The sequence below is a fragment of the Bos javanicus genome, chromosome 3, assembly GCF_032452875.1.
Source record: "Bos javanicus breed banteng chromosome 3, ARS-OSU_banteng_1.0, whole genome shotgun sequence".
In the NCBI taxonomy this organism is placed as follows: Eukaryota; Metazoa; Chordata; class Mammalia; order Artiodactyla; family Bovidae; genus Bos; species Bos javanicus.
The window spans coordinates 84,084,456-84,109,036 of record NC_083870.1 but is presented as its reverse complement, the minus strand read 5'-3'; the positions used below and the strand labels follow the sequence as shown (position 1 = coordinate 84,109,036).

General features: G+C 38.6%; 1 protein-coding gene across 4 annotated transcripts in view; it reads left to right on the top strand.

Annotated features, from left to right (window-relative positions):
* The window catches only part of PATJ (PATJ crumbs cell polarity complex component), a 389,489-nt gene that overhangs the window by 48,592 nt on the left and 316,316 nt on the right, over window positions 1–24,581 (top strand). For all 4 annotated transcript variants that reach the window (XM_061411765.1, XM_061411766.1, XM_061411764.1 and 1 more), the window contains exons 9-14: window positions 760–862; window positions 3,489–3,580; window positions 6,057–6,198; window positions 11,505–11,648; window positions 16,106–16,182; window positions 18,723–18,779. In XM_061411765.1, the coding sequence (XP_061267749.1) occupies window positions 760–862; window positions 3,489–3,580; window positions 6,057–6,198; window positions 11,505–11,648; window positions 16,106–16,182; window positions 18,723–18,779 (615 nt within the window). The remainder of the gene's footprint in view (window positions 1–759; window positions 863–3,488; window positions 3,581–6,056; window positions 6,199–11,504; window positions 11,649–16,105; window positions 16,183–18,722; window positions 18,780–24,581) is intronic.

Here is a 24,581-nt window from a genome sequence, read left to right as displayed (position 1 = left end):
AATGATAAGTTTTAGGTTAACATTTTTTGCTCATAATAATTATTAGTATAATTGGTCTTCCGTTTGTTTCTTTTTCTTTACATTAAATTCTTTCAGATCCAAATTTATGGTGAGTTTTTTCTAAGTGGCTATATTAATTTTTTATCATTGTGTGACAAATTATCAAACTTCGTGGCCTGAAGCAATACCCATGGTTGGTCCACATTTCTGTAGGTCAGAAGTCTTGGTGAACTTGGCTGGGTTCTGCTTAGATTCTTACAAAAGCTAAATCAGGTTATGGGCCTGGCTGGGCTCTTAGCTAGATACTCTAGGGACAGTTCATTTCCACACTCTGTCATATTGTTTGTGGAATAGAGTTTCTTATAGCCGTAGAACCAAAAGTCTCTACTGTCTGTAAACAGAGGACGTCTTTCAGCTCTTTAAGGCCCCTTGTGTTCCTTCTCACATGATGCCTCCTTCTTCAAACCACAGGTCCAGTCCTTATGCTTCACATCTTTTTCACATCCCTTTCTACCATCAATAGGAGAAAACTCTCTGCTTTTGAAGGATGCCTTCTTAGGTTAGACTCCCTGGATAATTTCCCTTTTTCATGACATAAACACAGGAATGGCATCAGGGATCAAAAGTCGTGAGGACAATCTTAAAATTCTGTGTACCACAGGTCTTCAGAAAATACTTGACAAACCATTCACAAATTGCCTTTATACATACAGTTATATAACTGAACATTATACATAATAAGATTATTTTTCTTTTCAGGACAATGCTACTCTTTTTGAAACTTATGATGTTGAACTCATTAAAAAAGATGGACAAAGTCTTGGGATTAGAATTGTTGGCTATGTTGGAACGTCTCAGACAGGTAGATGAATCATCTCTGTTTTATATTTGGAAATAATTGTAAAGGATGTTAAAGTTTCTAGACAATAAAATTAAATATATGCAGATTTTAATTTAAACATTGAACAATAAAACCACGAATCTGTAATAGCAACTAGTTACAAAAAATGATTAGAGAATCAGTTTTATCTCAGTAGTTTTATAGCTGGCTCAATAGTCATTAACAAAAGAATTTAATTATCCAACACAATGTATAACATTTGAATTATACCTCCTCTTGTTTCTAAGATATATATTTTTAATATTGTGAGTGTTACATATTATGGCATTTTATATGTGATAAAGTAAAATGATTACTGCTTGTATTTCGTATTGTGAATGTCAAAAAATATTGCTATTATGTTTAATCATCAAAAGAAGATAAAATGAACACTTTAATTAGAATTATTTTTCTTTCATATAAAGGGAATACTTGTAAGAATAAGTGAATGCAAGAATAAGTGCCCAAGTATGTCTGAATAATATTCCCTGAACTCTTTCATGCAAAGCTCTGGTAATTTTCACTGTATGAGTTATCCTATTATGATAAGAAATAACTGTAAAAAGGAAAAATAAATCTTTTTCACGAATATTTGCTTGTAAGATGAAAAGTTAGAGTTATGAAATGTTCTAGTGTTTTAAAAATTGCAAGGTTAGAGAGTTAATTTTTTAAAGTTACTATTTTGCATTTTATAGCAGGTGGGAAAGATTAAAAGTGCTAATGTATTCAGAGTCCTGAATGAAATTCATGTCAGACCACCTTGTGCTATTTTAGCCTAATGGAATAGCTGCTTTCAGACCTGTAGATATTTCTGAGTGCCACCATTTTTAGGTTTAGAATTTAAATGAGTTCCAAAAGAGCTAAGTATGGATTACATAATAATGTTGCCAAAAAAACCCTGTGTTGAGTAGCTCTTGATATGCTGTCCGGTTAGAGAAATCATGGCTAAGTTCCTAAACTTGTGGTTTAGGAAGCTTTATTGCATTAAGTTTTCAAGTTGTAAACCTAGCAATATACTTACAGAGTAAAATGCAGTGAGTAGCTGATAGATAATTGAGAAAAATTGATGTTTATATTACCGAATGAAGAAAAGAAACATTTTACTTTACCCTCAAAAGAAGTTTTTGGGACTTGAGCAGGGAATGGAGAAGTAGCATTGAATCCAAAAACTAGAATATTCTATAACTCAGTATGCTTTTTAATGTGCAGTCTTTCAAAATAATTTTTGCTTTATTCTTTGGAACTTTTGAGCAGTTGGTTTGCTTAGTTTCAGAGGGAGTAGAAAAATGAATGTAAGAAATGTCTGTTCAGGGAGACAAATGTGTAAATAACTCTCAGTTGTTTGAGGATAAATGAAATATATGTTTTAGCAGAGATACAAATAAACTCATCATATGGCAGATGAAAAACTCATTCTGACAGAGGGAAATGGAGAATTCACAAAGAAATAGGTATTTGTACTAAACATGGTAAAGGAGAAGGATTTTGATAGAGGGAATGAGATCAACAGGAAGAAAAAAAATTAGAAAAGGGATACAATCATGAAAATACTTGGAGCTTTGGTGGAACATCATGAGTCTCGTGTGTCTAGACTTCTGTCTTATTGGAGCGGATGGCAGTTGGAAGTCGAAGTGAAAAAGAGAGTTTGGGGCAAATTATGGAAGTCCTTCAATGTGATTCTATCAAACTTACATTTTATTACATAGGCTGTAGGAATCCATTGATGTTTATTTTCCTTCTATAGACAATATTTTAAGTGCATTTGAAATTAAGATAAAAGTGTAAAATCATCCAGAGCTATGGTCTTTCTTTTTCTAACTTCTCTTCCAACCCCTTCCCATAGGCATGTATAGTTTTTACATAGTCGTAATTTATATATGGAGAAGGCAATGGCACCCCACTCCAGTACTCCTGCCTGGAAAATCCCATGGACGGAGGAGCCTGGTGGGCTGCAGTCCATGGGGTCGCTAGGAGTCGAATACGATGGAGCGACTTCACTTTCACTTTTCACTTTCATGCATTGGAGAAGGAAATGGCAACCCACTCCAGTGTTCTTGCCTGGAGAATCCCAGGGACGGGGAGCCTGGTGGGCTGCCGTCTATGGAATCACACAGAGTCGGACATGACTGAAGTGACTTAGCAGCAGAAGCGATTTATATATACATATCATGAGATCTAAAGATAGATAGATAGAAGCTAATGTGAGTAGTCAACTAAATATAGGCACGAAAACCTACTAGGACTCTCTTGTCTTCATGCTGGTAAGTAATGATGAAGGCTTATGCCAGGTCACCAGTGAGAAGGGAGAAAAACTAAGAGAAGGTAAGACTTAATCTGAGCTCTCCTGAATTCCAGCTGATATTGGAGTGCATTTCATCGAGGTTCCATTACTGATTATTTTTCCAAAAATAGGTATCAGTCAAATCATTTCAAATTCGAGTCACTTGTGATGGTGACAGTTTGAAATAATCCATCAGTTTCTCTGCTTGTGTTCAGAACAGCATTTATCAAGCCTCTAGTGAGCCCCTTTAGCTAATTAACCTCTTGATATGAATTTTGCAATCAAGGCCTAATTAGAGCTTTTTTCCATATGTTTTGTGCATCTTAGGAGAAGCTTCAGGGATTTATGTGAAAAGTATAATACCTGGCAGCGCCGCATATCACAATGGTCAGATTCAAGTGAATGACCAGATAGTTGCTGTAAGTAACTGCCCTCTGTTACAGGATTGAATCAAGTTGAGGGAGGGGGGAGTTATCATTATTATAATATATATGCAATGGAAATGGCTTAATATAGTTTTATAATGTTTTAAAAAATTAAGTTTGTACAGTGAAATCTTATCAATTTGGACTCTCATGGTCCTTAATTTTTTTAATTAAAAACTTTTTTTTAATTGAAGTACAAGGTGATTTGCAGTGTTGTGCCAATCTCTGCTATATAGCAAAGTGACTCTGTTTTATACACATATATATATATATATATATATATACATTCTTTTTTAATATTCTTTTCCACTGTGGTTCATCCCATGAAATTGGATATTGTTTTCCATATTATACAGTAGTTATTTATCCATTCTAATTTTTTTTTAACTGCCTGTGAAGAATGGAGTCATTAATGGTTTTGGTAGGGGAAAAAAATACTACATACATATGTATATTATATAATATGCATACACATATATTTGAAAGATTCTCTAACATTCTCCTAGAAAACACTTTTCAAGCACCTCTTTGTGTTCTTTAAATTCATCAATTTTATATGTAATTAATAGACCATTTACTGGAACTATTTATCATTGTGAAAGTAGTTTTTCTATTAACAGTAATTAAAAAAATTTTTTTAATTGAAGGATAATTGCTTTAGAATGTTATGTTGGTTTCTGTCATCACATGAATCAGCCATAGGTATACATATGTCCCTTCCTTCTTACATAGTAATTTTGAGGATATACAGAATTGAGATATTCTATGTATGTGAGAATATAGTCATTGCCTTTCATCAATTGAGATTGGTATTTCCTCCATTTAGTAGAAATTAGTTTAATTTTACAGTTTATTTTCATAATAATTTTGAAGCAGGTAGACACACATTTAATTTAGTGATTCAATCAGAAACAAATGTTGGTATAATTTGAATGTTTGTCCTTCAAGTCCATCTAAGGAAGCCCCTTTCATGACCCTTGGCTTTCCAGTATTGGCTTAAGAAATGTTGCTGGAATTGACCATTTGGGGACTGGTGATAAAACTTTGGAGAAAATCTTAGGGAAAAAGTTAAGCAGTGGTTTGACTAGCTTGAAGAAGATTGAGTGAGGAGACCTACTAGTTCTGTTGGACTTAAGAGTGTGATTCCCTGGGCCCAGCAAAGAGATGAAGTTTCCAGAGCCCTGAAGACAAGGGGTCTTCAAAATATGGACTCATTTTCCACTCTACCTTCATTGGCTGAGCAGCTGCTAAGAACAAAGACTGCATCTCTTGATTCCTGGCAAACAAATGCAACTTTGCTCCACAAATTGGTTGCTTCTCTGAGGTACCCACCTGTACATTTGGGGAGAAACTTCAGGAACAAGGTGAGAAGCAGCAGTCCTTCAATGAGACTGGAGAGATCCTAGGAAAAAATCTGTCATGAAGGAGGCAGTGAGTGGGTCAAGTAGAGGAGGTGGCTGTTAAGATGACTGGGAAGCTGGAGAGACAGAAGAAATGCTTGAAGAAGGAAAAGAGAGGGCTGGCTGCAGTTGCCCTGCCATCTTCAGAAAGCAGTAGTATCCCAGAGGAGTGTGAGGAGACAAGAGAAAGACCCCAAAAAAAGAAAAACGAAGAGCCCCAGGAGGCTCTCAGAAGAATGGAATGGAAGACTCTTCTGTCTCCTTCTCCAAACCCAAGAAGAAGAAATCTTTTTTCTAAGGAGGAGCTGGTAGTGATCTTGAAGAAACAGCTGGCAGTAGAAGTCTTTCCAAGAGAAAGAAAACTTTCACCAAAGAAGAACCAGTTAGTGACCCTGAAGAGTCAGGAAGCAAGAGAGTCCCAAGGAAAAGAGGAAATTGTCTTCCAAGGAGGAGCCACTCAGCAGTGGACCTGAAGAGGTTACTGCCAGCAAGAGCAGTAACTCCAAGCAAAAGCAAAAGCTCGGAAAGCTCCCCCAGGAAAATCAGAATGGACATCTCCCTAGTGGGGCATAACTTGCAGAGATATTTCACAACCCATTGTCTAGAGCCCAATAAAAACAAAAACAAAACAAACCCCCTCCAAAACAAAAAGAATGTATGACTGGACTTGATTGAGTTAGTAAATGCCTTCTTTCACATGCTTTTTAAAAATACTGGAAAACCTAATGGAGGGAGATTAGTTCCTTCTGGAAAATATCACACAGTGTTATATGGTACAGGGGTGAAGTATTAGATGGTCCTTTCAACTTTAGTGATAATGGCTTCTATTAATACATCTTGAGAGCTGTGTATAAAGTGCCACATTTTATGGCACTTTGAATGTTGAATAGCGTCAGAGACTAAGATCCATTGCCTCTTTCAGGCTATAAGTCAAATGTATGACTTAGGAATACAGGTTTCAGTTTGCTTTCTAGTTTCTCAGGAAGTTTGTCAGCATGTTTTACTACTAAATTTGCATTCAAAAGAAGCTAACTTGAAACCTCTGTTTAATGTATCTCTTAATGTTGTAGGTTGATGGTGTGAATATTCAGGGTTTTGCCAACCAGGATGTTGTTGAAGTGTTACGAAATGCAGGACAAGTGGTACACCTAACCCTAGTTCGAAGGAAAACATCCTCGTCTGCTTCTTTACATGAAGGGCCCTCAGACAGAGGTAATTAATTCCACTGTCCCTCCTCCAACCTTGCAGTCTGGGTTTAGAAGAATAACTCAATTATGATGTTCTGTAAGTCTGGGAAGGAAAACCTGCCTACCTTATGTAACCCAGTGATGGAGAAGTGAATCAGCTCATTTATGCATTGAAGAAGAGTTTCCTTTGCCTATTATAATATGCCAGTCCAAATGTTAGAACGTGAACCCTGATATGCATTAATCTCTGACAGCGTTTCTAAATGGAGATGGAAATCATTTTCCCCAAAAGCTTCCAAATTTCATTTATTACTTGCATTTAAATAGTAAAGCTTTGCCAACCTTTGTTCCAGAGGCTCTCATTTGTCTAATGCTTTGACATTTTGCAAACTTCAGGTTTCATTTTACTTCTAATATTTGATTCTAATATTTCTTGATTTACTCTGTGAACTATAGCAAGAGAAAATAAAACGTGGATTTCTGTCAAAGACACTTTGATTTATAAAATGATATTGTTATTTTGATTATAAGAATAGTAGATTTATGGAACAAATACATAATTCTATGCATGCCAATTTTTAATTGTCAACTTACAGATAGATCAACAAATTTGGTAATTATGGGAACACATTCAATTTAAGTTGAATGACTACTTACATAACTAGTGAGTAGGAAATAGTTTCACTAGAATTTGTCAGAAGTTGAGTACATTTTTTTTTCATTCTCTGAAGATATATTATTATATTCTGGAAACTTTTGCTTTCAACTGATATTGAATTATATTGATATTTACATTGGAACTTTTAAAGTTTTATATGATAGTGGAAATTTTGCTGCTGAAAGATAGACGCCCTGTCAACTGCACTGTATGTGTGAAATTTAAAATTGGTTAAATAATACAAATTGTACATATGCTATATTGACCTTAAAAGGTTTGCATAAATATTTATACCAATATAATAATTTTCAGCATCTCTGATAGAACCCTTGGCTTTAGTCTGCTGTATCAAATGAACTGTGTCGTCTGTGAATCAGCAGTTCTTTACTGGGCATGCCTACATTTTAAATTTATATTGCTATAGGTTTTGACCCTAAATCTGCACTTCTTTCATGGTTTGGGCATCCTTCCTATGTGTTTCATACCCTTTAGTGCCCTTTGAAGAGCACTTTGCTGGAGCATTTATCATACTACGTTGTGGCCATCTGTTTTGTGTGTGGCCACTGTAATGTAGGGGAGTGGTATGTCTCTATCCACTGCCCGATCTAACACATCTCTGTGTGCCTTCTTTATAGGCAGCAGTTAAGTCTATTTTACTGAAATGGACTGCACAGCTTCTAGCTCTTGAGTGATACCTTCCCCTGCCATTCAAAAATCTTACCTTTTCTCCTCTAAACTCTTTTTATTTGCGTACCTTGTGTATACTTATTTGTGTATCAATTTGCATACTATTTGTAACACACAAACAATCATGTATTGCTTTGTACTTTGCACTCTGCCTAGTGTGTAACTCTTCTCCCCAAGCTACATCAGCAGCGTCTGGCTGGCATTTGTTTTACTGGCGCTGGGCTGTACATTCAGTGTGTATTAAAAGACGAATGTTCTAAAAAATCCTATGGAACTTCCTTGGTGGCGCAGTGGATAGGAATCTGCCTGCCAATGCAGGAGACACAGGTTTGATCCCTGAACTAGGAAGATTCCACGTGCTGTGGAGCGGCCAAGCCCATGTACCGCAACCACTGAAGCCCTGCGACGACTGAGCCCACATGCACAATGACTGAAGCCCGAGTGTCTGGGGCCTGTGCTCCACAACAAGAGAAGCTACCGCAAAGTACTACAATGAAGAGTAGCCCCTTTCCATCACAACCAGAGAAAGCCCGCATGCAGCAACACAGATCCAGTGCAACAACAACAACAACAGAAGTGTGGTTTAAAATGTCATATTAAGATCTTAAGGTCATATTAAGTTTCATGTAGGAACTTTTAACTTATTTTTTTAACTTTTTATAGTAAAAATGTTTGAACACACAGGAAAATTGGAAAATGATATGAAAAATAACCACAGAATCCATCATTTAGATTTCAGCAGTTAACTTAGCCATGTTTGCTTCATCTATTTAGCTTTTTCTGAACCATTTAAGAGTGAGTTGTAGATATCATTAGTCCTACATACTTCAGTGTACAGCTTCTAAAAATAGCCATGATATTATTATCCAGAGAAAATTAATAGTAATTACCTAAACTCAGCAGTGGCCACAGGACTGGAAAAGGTCAGTTTTCATTCCAATCCCAAAGAAAGGCAATGCCAAAGAATGCTCAAACTACCGCACAATTGCACTCATCTCACACGCTAGTAAAGTAATGCTCAAAATTCTCCAAGCCAGTCTTCAGCAATACATGAACCGTGAACTTCCAGATGTTCAAGCTGGTTTTAGAAAAGGCAGAGGAACCAGAGATCAAATTGCCAACATCCACTGGATCATGGAAAAAGCAAGAGAGTTCCAGAAAAACATCTATTTCTGCTTTATTGACTATGCCAAAGCCTTTGACTGTGTGGATCACAAGAAACTGTGGACAATTCTGAAAGAGATGGGAATACCAGACCACCTGACCTGCCTCTTGAGAAACCTGTATGCAGGTCAGGAAGCAACAGTTAGAACTGGACATGGAACAAAAGACTGGTTCTAAATAGGAAAAGGAGTACGTCAAGGCTGTATATTGTCACCCTGCTTATTTAACTTATATGCATGAGAAACTATATATCATGAGAAATGCTGGGCTGGAAGAAGCACAAGCTGGAATCAAGATTGCCGGGAGAAATATCAATAACAATAATCCCAATAACTGGGATTTTCCAGGCAAGAATACTGGAGTGGGTTGCCATTTCCTTCTCCAGGGTATCTTCCCAACCCAGGGATCAAACTCGGGTCTCCCACATTGTAGTCAGACGCTTTACCGTCTGAGCTACCAGGAGATTTATTTACTTATTTAGTTTTTTGGCCATGCTGGGTCTTCATTGTTGGACACAGGCTTTCTCTAGTTGCAGTGAGCAGGGGCTACTCTTTGTGGCAATGTGCAGGTGTCTCAATGTGGTGGCTTCTCTTGTTGCAGAGCACGAGCTCTAGGTGCAAGGACTTCAGTAGTTGCACCACATGGGTTCCAGTAGTTTTAGATCACCAGCTCTAGAGTGCTGGATCAGTAGTTGTGACATATGGGCTTAGTTGCTCTGCTACATGTGGAATCTTCCCGGACCAGGGATTAAACCAGTGTCCCTTGCATTGCAAGGCAGATTTGTAACCACTGGGCCACTAGGGAAGCCTGAGTTCAATATTTTTGTAGGAATACTTTGTAAGTCACTTGTAGTTATTTATGCATGCAGGTCAATCTGTATGCAGGTTAAAGGCAACAGTTAGAACTGGACATGGAACAACAAACTGATTCCAAATCAGGAAGGGAGTACATCAAGGTTGTACATTGTCACCCTGTTTATTTAACTTGTATGTAGAGTACATCATGCGAAATGCCAGGCTGGATGAAGTACAAGCCAGAATCAAGATTGCCGGGAGAAATATCAATAACTTCAGATATGCAGATAACACCACCCTTATGGCAGAAAACAAAGAAGAACTAAAGGGCCTCTTGATGAAAGTGAAAGAGGAGAGTGAAAAAGTTGGCTTAAAACTCAACATTCAGAAAACTAAGATCATGGCTTCCAGTCTCATCATTTCATGGCAAATAGATGGGGAAACAATAGAAACAGTGAGAGACTTTTTTGGGGGGCTCCAAAATCACTGCAGATGTTGACTGCAGCCATGAGATTAAAAGATGCTTGCTCCTTGAAAGAAAAGCTATGACCAACCTAGACAGCATATTAAAAATCAGAGACATTATTTTGCCAACAAAGTTCCATCTAGTCAAAGCTATGGTTTTTCCAGTGGTCATGTATGGATGTGAGAGTTGGACTGTGAAGAAAGCTGAGCACCAAAGAATTGATGCTTTTGAACTGTGGTGTTGGAGAAGACTTGACAGTCCCTTGGAAATCAGTCCTGTTTATTCATTAGAAGGACTGATGTTGAAGCTGAAGCTCCAATACTTTGGCCACCTGATGCAAAGAACTGACTCATTGGAAAAGACCCTGATGCTGGGAAAGATTGAAGGCGGGAGGAGAAGGGGACGACAGAGGATGAGATGGTTGGAAGGCATCACCGACTCGATGGACATGAGTTTGAGCAAGCTCCGAGAGTTGGTGACGGACAGGGAAGATTGGTGTGCTGCAGTTGAGGGAGTCGCAAAGAGTCGGACATGACTGAGCGACTGACTGACTGAACTGTGGTTATTTTAAAATAACCTAAAATGGTTCTGGCGGGCTTCAGTCCATGGGGTCGCAAAGAGTCAGACACGATTGTGTGACTAACACAACAAAATGGTTCTTATACAACCTTTCTTGTGTTTAAGATAGAGTAATTGACATTCTTGAGATTGAAAGCTTAGCTAAGAAAAGAACCTCTGCAACCATAGGAATTATCTCCCTTTTCCTTCTCATTCTCAAGCTTACTTCTGTATGCTGCTGCTGCTGCTAAGTCACTTCAGTCGTGTCCGACTCTGTGCGACCCCATAGATGGCAGCCCACCAGGCTCCCCCATCCCTGGGATTCTCCAGGCAAGAACGCTGGAGTGGGTTGCCATTTACTTCTGTAGTTATTTGTTAAACTCATGATGACATCATGCCAGAACCAAAATTGCCCAAAACAGTGGAATTGGCTTATGCTTATCTTGCTCCCTGCCCACCACAGCAGTGAGAACTATGGCCCCCAGGGTTCCCCTCCTCCCCCACTCCCCAAGGCTGTATTGTCATCCTGCTTCGTCATAAACTTTACCTTGCTTTTTTCTTCTTGTTGCCTAGTTCCTTGTTGTTCACTTGTTCAGTTGCTCAGTCATGTCCTACTCTTTGTGACCCCATGGACTGCAGCATGCCAAGCTTCCATGTCCTTCACCATCTCCCGGAGTTTGCTCAAACTCATGTCCATTGAGTCGGTGATGCCATCCAACCATCTCATCCCCTGTGGTTCCCTTGTCCCCCTGCCTTCAATCTTTCCTAGCCTCAGGGTCTTTTCTAATGAGTCGGCTCTTTGCATCAGGTGGCCTAATTTTACAAGTGTGTTTTCTAAAGAATTGAGCCATTATCACAAATGGCATTTTAAATAAAGGAATAAAATGTGTAGTTACCTGAGATGTTTGTAATAAGGTTGTGAAATGGAAGAACTGGAGTGAAATAAGCTTACTTAAATATGATCTTCATCTGATAGTGATTCAAATTAACAATTCCTATTTTAGGAACTGTGGTAGAACCACCAAAAACACCAGCCTTGTTTCTAACTGGAGCAGTGGAAACGGAAACTAATTTGGATGAAGAGGAGAAAACTGAAGAAAGAATGGAGGATCTAAAAAATGACAACATGCAAGCCTTAGAAATACTGGGTAGGCACAAAGCATTCAATTCAAAGCAGTCACAGTAATTTGACTTTATCATTTGTTAACCATTTTCTCTCTTTATAGTTAACATAATGTGATGAATTTTAGAGGCATTTTTGAAGATATAAAATAAGATATTCTTAATATCAGGATCTTAACACTTATGGCAGTTGAGAATAAGCATATTTTTGTTTAATCACTGTTTAATTATGTTGATTTTGAATACATTTTTATTAGTGTGATGATGTCAGCATTTTTTATTACTGCATAGTTTAGCTTGTGTATTAACACTGATATAGGTATCTGTATACATATAGTAATATTTCCTTTTCACCATAACAATAGTGTATACATTTTTATATATTTTGCCAAATTTCCCAGTTGCTATATATTTATTGTTTAATTTTCTTTTTAATTGATGAGTACCTTTACCTTTGGGCTTTGTTGTGTTTCCTTTGCTACTCTAGTTGGCTCTGTTCCGCATGCATTTTCAGTCAAAATCTCACTCAGTTCCCTGTACAAAGGCATTCAGGAAAGGCTTGCCAGTTGATTGAAATGGAATGCTTAAACTTCATCCATGTCCAGAGACGCTTTGACTTTTGGCTTTGATTGTCTTCTGTCAGGAAAGGAGGGCCTGAAGGAAGGAGTAAACACTTCAGTCAAATTTCAAAACTTCATATTGTTTGGAAATTTAGGTTGTTCTTTTTGATCCAAGTAAATTGCAGTTAATTTTTTCTATTTAAATTCATGTGAGTTCAGATAGGTGAACCGTGAATTATCAAGTGAAAATCAAATACTTTTCTAAAGTTAGAAATATGGGTTTTCCTGATGGTCCAGTAGTTAAGACTGTGCCTTCAGTGCATGTGGCACAGGTCTGATCCCTGGTCAGTGAACTAAGATATTACATGCCACGAGGCTCAGCATAAAAGAAAAGAAAAAAAAAAACCATAAAAAAAAATAAAGTGAGAAATATTTTTAGAAATATCTTTTTTTTTAATTTTATTTTACTTTTAAACTTTACAATATTGTATTAGTTTTGCCAAATTTCGAAATGAATCCGCCACAGGTATACCTGTGTTCCCCATCCTGAACCCTCCTCCCTCCTCCCTCCCCATACCCTCCCTCTAGATCATCCCAGTGCACCAGCCCCAAGCATCCAGTATCGTGCATCGAACCTGGACTGGCGACTCGTTTCATACATGATATTATACATGTTTCAGTGCCATTCTCCCAAATCTCCCCACCCTCTCCCTCCCCCACAGAGTCCATAAGACTGATCTATACATCAGTGTCTCTTTTGCTGTCTCGTACACAGGGTTATTGTTACCGTCTTTCTAAATTCCATATATATGTGTTAGTATACTGTATTGGTGTTTTTCTTTCTGGCTTACTTCACTCTGTATCTGCTCAAAGGATCAATCTCACTCCTTTTTTTTTTTTTTTAATGAGTGTATATAATTTCAGTTAGAGAGACCAAATTCTTCCAACTGTTATGATGTTAACTCTTTTTGCTGTAGGGGCAGACCCGTTTTCCCTCTTCCTTTCTAGTTTCTTTGGTTGGTCTAATAATTACATTAACATAAGAAAGAGTAACACAGGAGAAACACACACTTTCTATGTGTAGCAGTCCCATAAAAATGTGAGCCCTTAAGGGCAAGTTGGGCAATTGAGGCTTCTATGCTATCCTGAGCTAAGGAATGGGATTGGGGCCTGGGCCTTCCAATGGGAGGAGTAATTTACAGGATGATAAGAAGAGCAGATGTTTGATAATTAGAAGTTTGCCCAGCTATGCAGATAGGTTTTTCAGATTAAACAAGTTGTCTCTGGTGTGGTATATATATACAATGAAATGTTGTGTGCTTAGTTGCTCAGTCATGCCTGACTACAATGCCATGGACTGTATCCCTCTAGGCTCCTCCGTCCTTGGAATTCTCCAGGCATGTGTGCTGTAGTGGGTAGCCATTCCCTTCTCCGTGGGATCTTCCTAACCCAGGGATCGAACCCTGGTCTCCTGTGTTACAGGTGGATTCTTTCCCATCTGAATTACCAGAGAAGCCCACAATAGAATATTACTCAGGCATTAAAAAGAATTAAATAATGCTATTTGCAGCCATGTGGGTGGACCTACAGAGTGTCCTATTGAGTGAAGGAAGTCAGAGAAGTAGACATATCATATGACATCCGTTATATGTGGAATCTAAAAGGAAATGATACAAGTGAACTTATAGAACAGAAACAGACTCACAGACTTGGAGAATGAGGTTGTGGGGATGCGGCTGGGGGGAAAGTTGAGGGGAAGGGATAGTTATGGAGTTTGGGATGGATGTGTACACACTGCGGTATTTAAAATGGATAACCAACAAGGACCTACTGAGTATAGTACATGGAACTCTGATCAGCGTTATGTGGCAGCCTGGATGGGAAAGGAGTTTGGAGGAGAATGTATGGCTGAGTCCATTCTCTATTCACCTGAAACTGTCACAGCTTTGTTAATTGGCTGTGTGCTTAGTGTATGCTTGATCACTCAGTCATGTCCAACTCTTTTTAACTCCATGGACAGTAGCCCACTAGGCTCCTCTATCCATGGAGTTTTCCAGGCAGGAATGCTGGGGTGGGTTGCCATTCTCTATTCCATAATCAGCTATACCCCAATATAAAATAAACATTAAAAAAAAAAAACACCTCTAGGAGGGTCTGGTTATACAGGGGGTCCTCCACAATATTGTAGAAAAAAAAAAAGTTGTCTCTGGTTATAGCTCTCTGGTACAGGTTCCCTAGCTAAATTCCTTTAGGTAGTTAAGGGAGGGATGAATGTTTTTCCTGAGTCTGCTGGATCTTGGCTGTCTTTAGTTCAAAACAATCCACATTCCAAGGTGGCAGTGGTTGGCATATTCTTTGTTGCCTATGAAATAATTGTGTCAGATCATCTTAATATTCACTTTTTGTGTGGGATCATTTTGTGTTGCCTAGAATTTATTGAGCTGCTGAAAGTAATCTCTTTCCTCTGCTACATAGGCCTTTGTTCTCTGCTTTAAAACTCAGGACTGTGATTTCATTGTATGACTGAGGTAAAAATAAACTCAAAAGAATTGTAGGTGAAATAAACATCTTATACATGTGTATAAAATTTCTTTAGATATCATGTTTTTAAGCTTACAGGTCAACCAACACATTACAAATTTTTTTGAATTAGCCTACCACATAAGAAACTGGTGTCTGTGAGAAATTTAATAGAACTCTTGATGTAATTTCTTATGGAAGTGCTAATAGAGTAGGCACAGAGGTGCAGCACCCACATGAAGGATATTTTGTTTTTAATAGGGTCTTTAGTTATCCTCGAAATGGAATCTAGCACATCAGTTAATGCAGTTACTTTGCGGATATGCTTTTGTAAATCTAGTAATATAAGTTCTTTAGTGTTCATTAGTCTTAGTTTCTGATTTTTGAGGTTAGTCTGTTTTACTTAATGATTTGTACTATGTAATTAAGCATTATATGCATCTGAGATTAGAGGTCTGCGGAAGGCTTGAAAAAGCTGATCTTGCAAGTTATGTTTGATTTTAGACAGATGGTTATATCAGTTGTGGTAAGTGTTCTGTGACTTGTCCACTCTTGTGACACAATTGAGTTTTTCTTAAAGAAAAAAAGTGGAGATCTGTTTATTGTCTGCTACCACTGTGGCTCTAAATTGAAATTATAGTTTTAGTACTTTGATTTTTGTCTATTAGGTATTATTCAGACTGCAAACTGCATTGAGCTTCTGGCTAAGGTCATATGGAGGATAAGCAGGACACTTAAAATCTGTCTTCACTTTTAAAAATCATCTGACCTATGCAAAAAAGGCAGTACTCCCCTTAAGTAAGAAAATCATAAAGGTAGGATAACCACATAGCCACAAATGACCAAAGTAAAACCAAAGTTTTTGTTACATTAAAGCTCATGCAACTCATTGGTTGAATTAAATCAGACAAACTTTTCTATCCACCCAAGTAAAAAGCTTGAATGGGTCATGTTGGTGTGCCTTGTTGATAGTAAAGATATCTTGATAGGTTTTTACACTTTTGTGGGTGAGTGGAAGGTACTACGCTGAAGCGATTAACATTCACCTTAAATTTTTCTTTGTCCTAACATAGCATAAAGCAAAGCCAGATACATTTTACTTATAAACCACAGGATGTTTACATATTAACTGTATAATTCAGATTTCATTGATAACTTATCATTTCCTTTTCTGTTTAAAATATTCCTTAACAGCAGAAGCCCTATGCATAGTTTGGTTACCACCAGTTTTATACATGTCTTATAAGTCACCTCTGATTAACTTGACCTAAATAGACCTAAGTTAATACACTTTCCTTTTTATTCATTTCCCTTTTACTTACTCAAACTGTGCTGTTATGGAAGAATTCAGTAGTTTAGTGGGTTTAACTCACAGTAGCTTCAACTTTTTTTTTTTAATCCAGAAAAAGCCCCAGACTCTCCAGAAAATGAGCTGAAATCCAGATGGGAAAACGTACTGGGCCCTGATTATGAAGTAATGGTATGTTAAAATCTTCTAATAAAAAACACTCATGTCTCATTCTATGTCATGCTTCTAATGGCACAGTTGAAAGAAATGGGAGACTCAAAGAGTAACCAGCCTGCCTTTATTTTTTCTTCCTGTGTTTTTTTCCCTGTTGGATCAATTAATTAATTTTATTTTTTCATTTTAGACTGCAAGAACAGTTAAGGACTGCAGACAAGTTTCAGTTACAATTAACAAACACTCAGTTCATGTTGAGACCATTTAAGTTAACAATAGGCTGAAAAATGTTAGGAGAGAGAGGGCTTGCCTTTAAATTTATAACCTGTATCAGCTGCTTAAAATTGCTGGCATTTTTATGATTGCTTTTATGATCTGTTTGTTTTATTGTACACTGAAAGGGCTGTGGATATTAGTCCTATGTTTCACAAAGAATGTTACAGTTTTATGAGAAAAATGAAAGAATGATTATCAAATGTATTTGGGAGAACAGGAAGTAATTTAGGTTAGGTATAAGTTTATAGTGCCAGTGGTCCATTAGACTTCCTTTCACCTGTTATTAGATTCATTGAGTAAAGGATTGATTACATTTCCCCAAATGAATCCACATGAAACCAGAAAGCTGCGCTTAGAAAAGCCTCTGCAGTGCCCATTAAACGTGTTAGTAATAAAGTATTCTATTAAATTTCTATTGTTATTCACATTTTCTTACATATGTTTGTCATTAGTATTGGTTGGCTGGTTGGAGATCTTTTTTTTCTATTCTAGCCATTATCTATTGTCAGACATTTTCCAGTGTCATTAACATGAGTCAAAACAGTTTATACTTTCTCTTCTCGCTAGTTTTGTACTTCCATGTTGATTCTCATGAACTGCTGCTTCTTTACTTTGTAGATTTTGGAGCTATTTTGTCATTAGCCTGCTGCTGCTGCTAAGTCATTTCAGTCGTGTCTGACTCTGTGTGACCCCATAGACGGCAGCCCACTAGAGCAAATGACCTTTCTACAATTTGGAGTGGTTAATATTAAAAATAGTTTGGTGTACCAGCTTTTTTTAATGGTTGGTTTTAAATGAGCTCTTTTTGGTTAAAAATTTATCCTCTTTGGGGCATCCCTGGTGGCTCAGTGGTAAAAAATCTGCCTGCAGTACAGGAGACATAGGAGTACAGGAGACATAGGAGATGTGGGCTCGATCCCTGGGTTGGGAAGATCCCCCAGAGAAAGAGATGGCAACCTACTCTTGCCTGGGAAATCCCATGGACAGAGGAGCCTGGTGGGCTACAGTCCATAGGGTCATAAAGAGTTGGACACAACTGAACACGCACATTATCCTCTTTATAACTACCCTTCCAAATTTAATTTATCACATGATGAGGTCATAACCAAGGGGCTCGAAAGAGGAGACAGAATTTGGAGTTCGAAATTTAAAGTGACAGGGATGAGGCAACAAAAGGAGAAGCCAGGCAAGATGGATGAGTGAATGTGTACATAGAAACGTGCATACCTACCTGCATGCACATGCTCTAGTGTTTCTTACTGTATTTTCTTCCAGAATCTATTTATCTGAAGTGCAGTACTTGTAGAAGATTTAGCTGAACCACTGTTTAACTTATCCCCTCCCTCCAGATGCACTGTATTTTATTAACAACTTACAGATGCAAATCGTCAGTGAAATGTTTTGCTTGCAAGGAATTCGTTTCTGTGGATGTCTACCACTGAAGCTCAAAACAATAGGTTTAGGCCAGGATTAAAAGCTTTCAGGATTCCACCATCTTCCTACCCACTGGTCCAGGTCCTTTGTTTGTGTCCTCGCTGGCTCTTTCTCCTAGGGAAATGGTTTGGGCTTGCTGTGGAAATTCAGGCGCTTCAGTTTTTCCAAACTTCTCTGATTTTAATGACCTTGCAAACTTTGTTTCAAGGCCTAGGTTTAGAAATAAAAATGACCAGAGTCTTGGTTTTGTGAAAAGAATAAAATTTTTATGGCTTTAATATAATGGAAGATTAAATTAAAATTTTAGGTGTCATGGATTTTTAAAAATAGTATATGTATTTGCCCATCACCTTCTAGTTCAACTTTTGAATCATTTATGAAAAAAGATTGTTGTGGAGAACAATGACAACAAAAAAGCAAATATTCTCTGAGATTTTATATTGTGTGTTATGGATTTTAGAAACATAGAAAAAAGATTAGATGGAGTTATCTATATATAGGTTTTATACAGATTTTTTTCAGAAAGCCCGGAGAAGGCCATGGCACCCGACTCCAGTACTCTTGCCTGGCCAATCCCATGGATGGAGGAGCCTGGTAGGCTGCGGTCCATGGGGTCGTTAGGAGTCAGACTCGACTGAACAACTTCACTTTCACTTTTCACTTTCATGTATTGGAGAAGGAAATGGCAACCCACTCCAGTGTTCTTGCCTGGAGAATCCCAGGGATGGGGGAGCCTGGCGGGTCGCACAGAGTTGGACACGACTGAGGCGACTTAGCAGCAGCAGCAGCAGGAAGAAATAAAGTTATGCTTTTACAAATATTGACAGTATCTTTTCTTGTGAATTTAGGTTGCTACTTTGGATACACAGATTGCTGATGATGCTGAATTACAGAAATATTCAAAGGTAAGCACATTGTTTAAACTGTTGTCAGTTTTTTGTTGTTAGAAGAACTTTCTCTAAATTCTTGTCAAAGTAACTCGATTAATGCTGTGACCTAAAGTTTTCAGAATTTAATTTTAGAGGTTTTCTGGAAATATAGTAGGTTCTGACTGGTATGAAGTGTGATAGTTAGATGTGCCTGGGAAGAACATAGGCCACTTCAGATGCCCAAATTCCAGGCTTGACTGCTTTGCCCACCTTAAAGGTAGTGTGCAGAGCAGGCTTTGCAGAGTATGTTAGCTTTTCAGATATTATAAGTCCTTTTAAATTGTTTCCCAGACTTCCCTGGTGGTCCAGTGGTTAAGAATCTACCTGTCAATGTAGGGGATATGGGTTTGATCCCTGGTCTGGGAAGATCCCACATGCCAGCAGATCAACAAAGCCCATGTACTATAACTACACTACTGACCCTAACAAATATTCGGTTAGACTGAATATTTGATATTATGTATGCCAACTATAGAAGGCTTAAGGTGATGTTATCTCTGTCCAAGGGAGTCACTGTTTCTTCTAATAAGGAGATACCGTGCGTGTGTGTGTGGATGTGGGTGTGTGTGTGCAGTGAGGCAGAGGTACAGTTCAGGTAAGGTTTGGACTCTCTTGGGTTGCCTTTGCTCCTAACACATGACCTCCAGGTATTCCATTGAGTATGAGGTATTTATCAGTTCTCAGTCCCTGGTGGAACCTGCGAACTCCAAGTGTCCCTCAGTACTTTGGGATTGTAGAAATCTGCTTAGCTCTTCAGGGGTTTCCTGATTAGCCTTCAGCTTGCTGTTAGAACTCGAGATGTCCTTGGAGGAAACCATGCCCTCGCTGAGGCTCAGTTCATCATATAGTTCAGCTTTAGTTAATCTTACATATTCCAAGCCATAAGACCCCATATCATCATTTTCTATACTAAGGAAAAAATATAGTGACCACACTTTGTACATATTAAAGAATGTCATTGTCTTTCTCCAGGCAGAACATGTTCTCTCTCATCTTCATCCCTAGTTCCTTGCCACCAGTCTACTTTTCTTCTTCCTGATCAGCTTCTATGCATTATATCTATTTGCACTGAGTTACTCTGATATAAAGGAGAAGGCCACGGCAACCCACTCCAGTACTCTTGCCTGGGGAATCCCATGGATGGAGGAGCCTGGTGGGCTGTAGTCCATGGGGTCACGGGGAGTCGGACACTACTGAGTGACTTCACTTTCACTTTCATGCATTGGAGAAGGAAATGGCAACCCACTCCAATGTTCTTGCCTGGAGAATCCCAGGGACGGTGGAGCCTGGTGGGCTGCCGTCTATGGGGTCGCACAGAGTTGGACATGACTGAAGTGACTTAGCAGCAGCAGCAGCACTCTGATATAATGGTGTGGAAAGGTTTTGAATAGAACAGATGTTCAGAACCACCTCACCAGTACATTCAGCTGTTCATTCGTTCATTCATCAAGTATTTATTGATACCAACTCAGTGCCAAGTCCTTCACTGGGTATGGGATTTCAGAAGAGAACAGGAAAAACAAAACAAAAACCAATCCCTTCCCTATAGAACTTATATTTTAGTAGGGGGAGATAGAAAACAGGAGATAGAATAGAACAGGAAAAAAAAACAAAAACCAATCCCTTCCCTGTAGAACTTATATTTTAGTAGGGGGAGATAGAAAATAAGTAATAAATTATATAGCATAGATGATATGTGCCAAGCAGGAAAGATGAATAAAGAATTCAGGAAAGAATGTGGGTTTGCAATTTTAAATAGGTTGATCAGGAAAAGCCTCATTAAGAAGGTGACATTTGAGGAAATACTTTGGGGGTGAAATAAGCAGCCTAATTTTTCTTCTATATAATACAAACAATAATATCTACATTGTAGAAAGTTACATATAAGTATATTTAATATATGCCCCAGTTAGTATAGCTCAGTGCCAATACATAAGAATCATTCCATAAATGATAGTTTTGTTTCCCAGTTGTATGCTTCTAGTACTTTTAACCTCTGGCCTATTAAAGTCTCCTTAAAAAAAAAAAAAAAAAGCTGTTTTAAAACATTAGTTGAAATTGGAGTAGTAAAGAATCCACCTGCCAATGCAGGAGATTCAGGTTCGATCATCCCTGGATTGGGAAGGTTCCCTAGAGGAGGAAATGGCAACCCATTTCAATATTCTTGCCTGGAAAGTTCCATGGGCAGGAGAGCCTGGTGGTAGACTATAGTCCAAGGGGTTTCAAAGAGTTGGACACGACTATGTATGCACACACTAGATTATAGCAAAAACTTGGTTTTTAACTTTTTTTTGCACTAGAAGAATTGCACTATTAATCCTCAATAGTGCAATCCTTATTTGCACTATTCTTTTTTTTCATATTTCGTTGTTATCTGCATATGTTTACATACTTGTAGTTGGTATACTCATTCTTTTGTATAATATATGTGGCAGAGAAGGGATGTGTGGTTTTTTTAATGTAACATTATCACGTTTACTTTTTTAAACATTGATTTCTTTATTAAATGTCCACAGTTTATTTTAATGAACTATCATTGAAAAAAACTCTTAAAATTGCAAGTTTGGTTCTTGATTTAGTTTCTACTTTCTCTCTGCAATATGTAAAGAAAACTGGCCTGTCCAAACCCATTTCACACATGAGGATCCTAAAGTTTGTATAAGTTGAATGAGTCACCTCAGATTATACAACTGGATAATATAGTAGCAGAGGCAGCTTGCAGCTTAGAGAGCATTTTTTTCCTTCCTGTAATATTTACAGAGCTCCTACTTCACACCAGACTCTGCGGCCAGCTGTGGGGAGCAGAATACAAAGGGTCCTCTCTCCTGGAGCCTGGGTTCTGGGCCAGGTTTGCTGTGCTGTGTTCGGTCGCTCAGTCATGTCCAGCTTTTGTGACCCCCATGGGCTGTAGCCTGCCAGGCTCTTCTGTCCTTGGGGATTCTCCAGGCAAGAATACTGGAGTGGGTTGCCATGCCCTCCTCTGGGGGCTCTTCCCAACCCAGGGATTGAACCCAGGTCTCCTGCATTACAGGCAGATTCTTTACCATATGAGCCACCAGAGAAGCCCAAGAATACTGGAGTGGGCAGCTTATCCCTTCTCCAGAGGATTTTCCTGACCCAGGAATCAAACCAGGGTCTCTTGCATTGCAGGTGGGTTCTTTACCAGCTGAGCTACCAGGGAAGCCCTGGGCTTGGTTTGGGTCATGATAAGAAACAAGTGAAAAATAACCTGAGAAGATAGCTATAAATTGTAAAAGCGATGCAAGGTAGTGATTGTATGAATGATGATGATTTAAGAAGCATAAACAGAATAATGAAAGCAAGTACACTTGGGAAAGAGTTGGCCTGTCGGGGGAATGGAAGTTGTTTTGGAGTGTCCAGGTCAAACTAAATGAGCAGTAGGATGTTTTTAGGTAAGGAAGACAAGGTAGGTAGTCCAGGGCCTTGAGATCCACACTGATAAGCCTGGGCTTTATTCTCAGTGCCAGGTAACACCAGTGGAACATTCTAAGCAGGTTAGTATCATGCTCTGAGATCAAGGCTGTAGGTTTTTCCTCTGTCTTATTAGCTTTCTGATTAGGAAAATCATGTTTCATGACTATTGCTGGTGTTTCTAATTGTTTATCTGTCTTTAGTTGGTCACTCTGGTAACCACTTCATAGCTGAAAGGAATTGTTTTAAGGGATGCAGATTCAGGAAGCATCTGCCTGTATGACAGGCCAGTGTTAATAGAGAAGACTTTCTTTTGAGGTGGATGGAGTTGTAGGGAAAGAGAGAGATGAAAGCACTTTATAGTGGTTTGAGCATTAGCTGAACTGCTTCTAGGAATCTGTTAATCATGACACAAGAACAGTTTTCCCGCATCTGGGGAGACTTGCACTTTTAGGGATGGCTTTCTTGGCAAGTATTTACTATTAAGATAATCACAGAGCTATGAGGGAGAAGCATTATGCTCATGCCAGTGACCCTTCTGCCGGCCATCAATTGTAGTACAAAGTGAGCATTAGTAATTAGTGATATCCCTAGTGTGGGCAACAAAAAGACTAGGCCCTGTTCTCTGGCTTTGACAAGACAGACTGACAAATTTCACTTTGTTTCCTTCCTAAATTACTTTCTTGGAGCCAGAGGGCATTAAGATAAGAGTTTGCTCCTCAGTCTGTTTGAGCAAGTAGAATTGTGAAGGCAGTGGAATGTATTGGGCCCCCACTCAGCCACCAGGGGTAGTGTTTTGCTTTAAAGACATTTCTCCAGAATAACTCTATTGGTTAACATCTATTTCCTCCTTTCCATTTTTAGTATGTGGAAACTGAGTGTCAGGTAGGTGAAGTGACTTGCCCAGGATTATACACAGCTTTTGCTCTTCAGTCGCTCAGTCATGTCCATCAGGGGTGTTTGTGAACCCATGGACTGCAGTATGCCAGGCTTCACTGTCCTTCACCATCCCCTGGAGCTAGCTCAAATTCATGTCCATCGAGTCAGTGATGCCATCCAACTATCTCATCCTCTGTCGTCCCCTTCTCTTCCCGTGTTCAATGTTTCCAGCATCAGGGTCTTTTCCAATGAATTGGCTCTTCATGTTAGGTGGCCTAAGTATTGCAGCTTCAGCATCAGTCCTTCTAATGAATATTCAGAATTGATTTCCTTTAGGATTGACTGGTTTGATCTCCTTACAGTCCAAGGGACTCTCAAGAGTCTTTTCAAACCCCACAGTTTGAAAGCATCAGTTCTTCGAGACTCGGCTTTCTTTATGGTCCAACTCTCACATCCATACATGACTATTGGAAAACCATAGCTTTGACTAGATGGACCTTTGTCAGCAAAGTAATGTCTCTGCTTTTTAACATGCTGTCTAGGTTTGTCATAGCTTTTCTTCCAAGGAGCAAGCATCTTTTAATTTCACAGCTGCAGTGACCATCTGCAGTGATTTTGGAGCCCAAGAAAATAAAGTCACTGTTTCTATTGTTTCCCCATGTATTTGCCGTGTAGTGATGGGACCGGATGCCATGATCTTAGTTTTTTGAATGTTGAGTTTTAAGCCAGCTAGTAAATGGCAAAATTTAGAAAACAAATCAGGAGTTATCTGGCTCCTGAGTCTGTGCCATTCTTTATGCTTTTCCTTTTGAGTAGATAATATATGGACGAGACATAAAATCTAAAAGTTTCAGAAGCAAGTACTGCAAAATGTGTTTCCCACCCATCCCAGTTCCCTTGTTCTCCCCAGAGGCAACCAGCCATGGTTACCAATTCTTAAGTATGTATTTTATATTCTTAAGTATATAATTTTCTGGCCTCTTTTTGAGTGAATCACATAAGAAACAGAATCAAATAACTGTAGTGACAGTGGTTATCTAGTAGGGCAGGTGGCCTATCAGAAACACCAGAGTAGCCTTTTCAAAATAGCATGCCCTATTTTGTTCCTCCTGACTAATATTCTGATTTTGTAGGTTTGGGGTGAGGTCCCTAAGGGGAACTGTGATTCCCTCCTTGTCTCACTTTATTGAGAATTATTATTCAGGTTTTGCTAGGATGCCTTATGTGTACAGTTGACCCTTGAACAACATGGGTGTGAACTGCATGGATGCACTTATATGCAGACTTTTTTAACGGTACATACTATAGTACTCTGGTCTTCCTTGGTGGCGCTAGTAATGAAGAACATGCCTGCCAATATAGGAGATGTAAGAGACATGGGTTTGAGCTCTGGGTTGGGAAGATCTTTTGGAGCAGAACTTGGCAACCCACTCCAATATTCTTGCCTGAAGAATCACGTGGACAGAG